This window comes from Zeus faber, assembly GCF_960531495.2.
Source record: "Zeus faber genome assembly, chromosome: 13".
In the NCBI taxonomy this organism is placed as follows: Eukaryota; Metazoa; Chordata; class Actinopteri; order Zeiformes; family Zeidae; genus Zeus; species Zeus faber.
Genome location: NC_137198.1, coordinates 791,600 through 799,099, shown reverse-complemented (window position 1 = coordinate 799,099; position 7,500 = coordinate 791,600). Strand labels below are relative to the sequence as shown.

Below are 7,500 nucleotides of genomic sequence, written 5' to 3'. Positions count from 1 at the left end.
TCCACCAGACTGAGTCCTGCCCAGGGAGGAAAACATAAAAACATTATGAAGTATGACTTTCCTTTATTTTTTTTGTCACTCACTGTGAACTTCTATAAGAGGATAAAACTGATTGAAGCTTCCAAAATGCACAGGGATGACATTTCAACAAGGAATTATAAATAAAGGGAATCACAAATATTTTCTGCACATGGAGAGGGGGCGATCCTCTCTCCCTGTGTGGGTGCAGGAGGCAGCCCCGCCCCACTCCCACATATCTCCACATCAGTGATGGAGCGGGAGGGAGACAGAGGAGAGACTATTGCAAGTTGCAAACGGTTTATGTAGCCTAAGTAAATAGAAAATCATTTTTCTTATCTCCTCCAATGTCGTTAACAGCACTGCTAACGTCGGAGCTTATCGATATTACGGTCTTTAATAATTCACCCCCGGGGCCCGATTAATACTGTTCCTCCATGCTACCCATACACATGTTTAATTTAAAATGATATTTATTTATTTAGCATAGTTTGAGTTTGGGCGTTTGGGCTCTACTGGCGAGGTGTACATAAAACATGGACGTGCTTAATGAGCTAGAAATATCACAGCGATGAGCTTGAATCCCCCCATTAAATAGAAGAGTAGAGCCCATCAGGTGGTCGTAGGGGAGGTGGAGCGAGTGCAGCGACACAGCAAGCAAAGCAGCAAGCAAAGCAGCAAGCAAAGCAGCAAGCAAAGCAGCAAGCAAAGCAGCAAGCAAAGCAGGCGGGGAAAGAGGCACTGGCTGCTTAAATAGGCCGGTCCATATAAGGGCGTGGAAGTGTGTGGCGCAGTCGAGTTGTCTGACACAGTTAGCTCCGCGAGCTACGCCTCATTACCGTCGTTGCCCGTTCCCCTGTTCACGTATCCAGTTAAATAGAATTCACCTACGTAAAACAATCTGTAACTGATGCTTAATACATCATGCTGATAATTATCAGTTTAAACAAACAACGTGCACGCTGTCCCCCTATACATCAGCAGTCAATCTCCTTAAACCTGCTCCAAATGGCTCCGTTGGTGCAAGCGGCAACTGAAGTTTACTTCCACAAAATGTCTTCATATATATTTATATTCATCAGCTGAAATACCCGAGGTGAGTAATGGGCATCGCACCATTAGATGCTGCTGGACCGGCTGTGGGAAGTTTGTTTTTACAGTTGGATTAATGGAGTTCACATCGGCGTCGTGTTGTATTGGATAAGATGTCTCTTCACGACGCGGGTGGAATTAGAAGTTGTAAAATAAACACTGTAATGTCTGTGCACTCGCCGTTGCCGAGCAGGGATCATTCGGAGACTATATATCTATCTCTCTGTCTGTCTGTCCGTCTGCCTGCCTGTCTGCCTGCCTGCCTGTCTGTCTATCTATCTATCTATCTATCTATCTATCTATCTATCTATAGATATGTCTATCTATCTTCGTATCTGTCTGTCTGTCTGTCTGTCTGTCTGCCTGCCTACCTACCTGCCTGCCTGCCTGCCTGCCTGCCTGCCTGCCTGTCTGTCTGCCTGTCTGTCTGTCTGTCATTGTGGTCTCAGGGCGGGTGCAGAGCGCTAGGCTGAGCTTTTGGGTCGGGTCTCACTGACTCCTTGGTTCCTGCTGCTGTGGATTTCATGTTTCTGTCTCACCCCGTCTTTCTTGATCACATATAAATCAAGCTGATCAATATGCCTCTCGTATGTGCAACAAGCAGCATGTTACATGTTGGGTTTGGAGGAAAAACACTAAACTTCAAACAGATTGAAAAGAGTGATTGAAAAAAGTGTATGTTCTTCTACTTATACGCACAGTATTTCCATCCGTACACATGTTTTGTCGGGGGGAAAATAGAAACGCCCACTGCGACTGAAGAAAAACTATTTTAGATTAATACGACTGGATGGAACGATTAAAAAGCATTTCCCCCAAAGATGCATCTTATAAATCTTAACGCCGTCAGGAAATTGTATTAAATCAGGCACTTTGATCACACTGCCATACTGTGCAACTCTATAGAAATGAAACTAACAGAGAACACGACGCAAAACATGGAGAAGTTTTGTTCAGATCATTTTAACACAGCGTCTTTGTTATCTGTACCTTCAGCGAGTATTACTACAATTACGATACTATCAATGTCATGATGGATAGACTGGAGCTGTCTATCCATCATGACCTTGGAAAACCTCTGGATAGGTGAACCATTGATAGTTAAACTGGATTCCACCAGGTCCGACTTGCTTGGTTTGACATAAATGGAGTGGGCATGAAGGAGATTTTGACAGATGTTTGACCTTTCATGAAAATAACACTAAGTATGGTTAAAAAACAACCTCATAACACATCTTCTGATTCCTTACAGTATCTTGTACTTCTGGTATCTGGTTGGGTTTAGACACAGGAGCTTCAGGCACTTCAATTCCAGGTTGTTCAGATGGTCGATTTCTGCTTTGATTATTTCTAGTATGTGATCAATGAATAATGTAAATAAAATATAACTATGGGGCAATCGCAATCATTTTCTTTGGCAACACCATTGCCCCATTGTCCAAAAAAATACAGGAATTTTCCTTGAAGTAGTTGGACTGATTGTAGGAACTAGGAATTAAAGTGCAGGGCAGGTTTAATCATCATCACTGCGTCTGAGTCCACTGAGTCTGAGTCCACTGAGTCTGAGTGAGTCCACTGTCTTTCATCCTCCTGAATCCAAGAGCACTTTTCTTACAAAATGGTGGTTTCCTTGGTCACAACGGGACATGACGGCATGTTGATGTTGTTGTGACTGCTGCGTCTGCCACCAAGCAGACCATCCTGTAACTATGTAGATGATAAAGAGAGGTTTTGGCTGTTGTAACTGTTTTTACTCCAGTTGTGTTGGTCATTCTTTCTGGATGAGTAGTGGAACCTGCCGTCACCCGCCGCCATTATACCTCAATGACATCACACGTCACAGTGGAGCCCACAGTGAGGGTTTGAGGCCACAGTGAAATGGATTCCTTCAAACTAAGGATGTATGACACCACATAGGGTACGGTACAAAAATACGAGGTCAAGAGACGTTAAAGAAAATCAACTTGATTTTGTGTTGTTTTTTTTTGACACAGCGAAGCATGTTAGAGGTCCTTCATGGAGAGAAAATGATTTATATGCAAACCACTGGCTCTTCACTGCTCATGAACTAGATTGATCTACTGTATCAGAGGACACTTAAAAGTCAGAGAGAGATGGAGGATCAGTAACAGCAGTGAAAAAGTCGGTTTGCTTTCTTCTCTATGGGGAATATGTTTACTGACCAAACCTCAAAACCTCCACTGCCTCACGCCCTCAAACAGGCCTGTTCAACAGATGGCCTGCGGACCAAATGTGGCCCCCAATCAATTGTAATTACATTCATTTCATAAATACCTTTAGCAGTGAAAAGTATCGACAACTAGCTGTCAAGAACATCAAAATTGTCAGATTCCACAATCATAGGTTTCCATCCAAATTCAAGGGGAATTTTAAACCAATATTAAGTCAATGTGCAGCCATTTTATTTGTTGCCACAGTTACAATTAAAACTCCCATCAGGAAAATGAAACATCAACCTGAAATGTTTCAGTCTGGCTCTTCTGTGTTATGATAAGGCTTATACGACATTATATGGATGTGTTTTATTACTTTTTTATTGCTGTTATTACACTGTTACAGGCGCATACTGTGTGGCAGGGAATCAGCAAACAAAAAGACAATTGAATGATTTATTTAAACTCTTTGTATGGCAATCAATCCTCAAATAAAATACCGTTATCATGACGGCCCTTGACCGTTATGATCATATAAGTTGAAAAAGATAATTTGTAAGAAAGATTATTTCTCGTTCTTTCTGCTCTATTTACAAGTGTATTTACACTTTAACAGAGAAACTTGCTTGCTGAAGTCGCCACGCCCCTCTAGTCTCCACGCCCCCGGCAGAGTGTTGGGGTCTCACCGTGCAGGACGGACTGGTGCAGGCTCCAGTAGATGCTCAGACAGTTCTTCTCTCTCTTCATGCCTCTCTTGCACTGGCAGCCATGCAGTGGCGTGGACAGCAGCGCCGTCATGGCGTTCTCGCACTGGTTCCGGGCCCCGGGGCCGAGCTTGACGCTGCCGTCGCCCGCCACGCACTGCCGCAGGGTACGCAGCCGCGGGCTGCACGAGTCGTCGCCCGAGCAGACGTCTCCGGCGCGCAGGCAGTCCCTGCCGGGCCCGGATCCAGCCGCGTAGGGCATCCCTGGTGAAACAACACATGCACAGGTTAGCTCTTTCTGTTATTTGATTATTTGTTTTTTGTTGAGTTGAATATGCGCTATCTGAGCACAAGGAAACAAAATGTGTTTAATCTACTCCAATCTGTGTTCAACGTGTAGAATTACACTGGTTTGACCACAAGCTGTGATCAAAACAGTACGGTGCGAAGCCATTACCATTACCAGCCGTAACCATTAATCGTTTTTCTGGGGGGCCCATGTTGAGCAGCCTTGCATTGAGCTAACACAGTGAACACGCTATCTGCCTGCTGGACACAGGGAGGTCCAGCCTGTCCAGGCACCGACTGCTGTGGACCATGCGGTCTGAATCTGGGACTCCAAATGAATTTCCCCAAATTCCGAGATATCCCTTTAATTGTGCTGCTGTTCGACAGAACACTCAGAATGATGGAAATCTTCTTTTAAAGATCCAGGAAATGTCTTGTACGTTGTCTCTGTAACTTCCAATCGTTGTACATTTCAACCAGAGAATGCAGCATGGGCACAGCATTCAGTGTTTTTGACCTGAGCACTAAAGGTGCTCACGTCCGTTCTCTGTCGGACGTTTCATTGTCTTCGTCAGCTCTGGAGAAAGGAGGCTACAAGCACCTGGCCTGACACCTGAGGCGACAAGAGGCTTCATGTTTACGCACATGTTTGGAAATTAAGTTTTATTTCCTGGTTTTCCATTAATCGCTCAAATGTCGAGTTCCTTTGTCTTGAGTTTATTTCTTATTTTGTCTTGGTAAAGGCGACAAAATGAGCCCCCTGTGGTGTTCTTTGGTTTTCAGTGCCAGTGAACTTGCAGTTATTTGAGGACCCGCTGCAGCTGAACGTCGTGGTCGCGTCTCGTCTCCTGACGTCTCCATCAGACCACCAACCCGATGAACCATCTGAGGAGCAAAGTGAGCAGGGTGGAGGCGCTGCACCACATTACATCCCATTACATTCTGTGTGTTTCACTGGGTTCTTGTATCCAAAGCCCCATGGCCGCCGTGACACCAACCATTATGAAGAAAGATCATTTTGAGATCAACGCAGACTAAGATCATATGTGATATGTGTTCTTCTCTGTGAGGAGCGCCTATGCCGTTGTTAAAGGTATTCATTAAAGTGGTAATCCGTAGGATTATTATGTCAAAACAAAATCACATATTTGATACTCTATTTAGCTGGCACTTGATGAGAAGCAACCATTCAATGTGTTTCATTGTTGCTTGTGCTCCTCTACGAGCTGCTTCCAGTGATGGCGCCACACAAACCGTTAAAGGTGGCTGTGGTGATTTTGCTCAAGCAGCGTGGCGTGATAAGCGTGATAAGCGTGATAAGCGTGATAAGTGTGAAGATCCACCAAGAAAAAGAGCCAAACATCTCCCCAACTCCTGCAGTGACCAGGAAAAAACAACAACCAATCAATGGGGTTTGGACTTTCCAGCCCAGAGGAAGCGTCATGTCTGCTTCTGTTTCTTTCCTCTTCCCTCCACGTGGACAATGCTTCATCCTTCTCCAAATCCACACAGAAGCATATTGGAACCCAGCAGGACCTGACACCTTGACGAGCGTCCGCTGTTGGTTTCCAGCACTGACTAAATGGGGCCAAATTTCAATCATTTTCTAATGGATTCCATACTTCACTACAGGTCCTCCTCACTTAACAACAGAGTTCTGTTCCTAGCAGCAGGTCCTTAAGTCAACTGGTCGATAAGGCTGCTATATATAGTATACATACTATATATAGTATACATACTATATATAGTATATATACTATATATTCCAAATATAGTATACATACTATATATAGTATATATACTATACATACTATATATAGTATATATACTACACATAGTTTACATACTATATGTACTTTATATACTATATATTGTATACATACTATATGTACTTTATATACTATATATAGTTTATATACCATATGTTGTATATAAACTATATATAGTATATATACTATATATAGTATATATACTATATATAGTATGTATACTATATGTAGTATATATACTAGGAGAAAGATGAAGAGGAGGAGGAGGAAGACAAGGAGGAAGATGAAGAGGAGGAGGAGGAAGATGATGAGGAAGATGAAGAGGAGGAGGAGGAGGAAGAGGAGGAAGATGAAGAGGTGGAGGAAGAGAAGGAAGATGAATAGAAGAAGGAGGAAGAGAAGGAAGAGGAAGAGGAGGAGGAAGAGGAGAAGGACGATGAAGAGGAGGAGGAGCAAGAGGAGGAGGAGGAAGATGAAGAGGAGGAGGAAGAGGAGAAGGAACATGAAGAGGAGGAGGAGCAAGAGGAGGAGGAGGAAGAGGAGGAGGAAGAAGAGAAGGAAGAGGAGGAGGAGGAGGAAGATGAGGAGGAAGAAGAGCAGGAAGATGATGAGGAGAAGGAGACGCTTTACGTGCACCGGTCATGTATATTTTGGGTAATTTTCATCACCGGCCGAGCCTGGAAACCTTCATTAAAACCCTCATTTCAATGATATTTCTTACTTATGTCTTTGACTTGTTTACGACACAAAACAAATCCCAAAAACTCTTCTCTTTGACCCTGTTCCACAGGTTTGAAGATTTAATGAGATGAACTAAATAAGTAAAACATTTCCGTCAGCGTCTCCAGGAGGTTTCTGGTGTTTTGGTTTTATTTCTTTTTGGATTTGATGTGATGAACACGCTCATCACATCATTTGGTGACAATTTGGTGACAATCTGTCACGAAAAAAAACAAAAACAAATGTTGTTGCTGAAGCAGAAGGACGGCAGATTTATTGGCAGCTTAAAATTGCTGACAACAAATAAAGCTACAAAAAGAAACAGGCATTCAAAGCTTCAAATATCACATCAAGTCTTTCTGGTCAAACTACACTGAAAAACAATCATTATAATGGAGACATTGGATTCATTAAAACAAAAAGGTATAATTTGTAAAACCACTTTTTTTTTGATATTTCTCAAATTAAAATTGAGAAATTCAAGTGCAGCTTTTAAAAGGAGAATAGCTCAAAATGAAACCCACGACTTATTCCCACGACTCATCGGACATTTCTCCATTTTCTTTCAGAGTAGCTCTGAAGAAAATGACTGATTGTGTTTGCGCAGAGTTCAGACCTTGGGTTCCAGTCAGTGATTCCCAAAACAAGGTGATAGACTTCCAACACATCCGTCCACGCCGGAACACAGGAGCCTCTGATGGAGGTTGTCATGGCCGTCCGCCCACAGACCTGCTT

The 7,500-nt window shown here is 43.1% G+C and overlaps 1 protein-coding gene across 1 annotated transcript in view; it reads right to left on the bottom strand.

Annotated features, from left to right (window-relative positions):
• The window catches only part of gfra4a (GDNF family receptor alpha 4a), a gene marked incomplete at both ends in the record, with an annotated part of 197,551 nt that overhangs the window by 37,874 nt on the left and 152,177 nt on the right, over nucleotides 1–7,500 (bottom strand). Inside the window, 2 exons of the mRNA XM_080012673.1 lie at nucleotides 1–16; nucleotides 3,971–4,252. The exon at nucleotides 1–16 is cut by the window's left edge and continues 65 nt beyond it. Coding sequence (XP_079868799.1) covers nucleotides 1–16; nucleotides 3,971–4,252 — 298 coding nt within the window. The remainder of the gene's footprint in view (nucleotides 17–3,970; nucleotides 4,253–7,500) is intronic.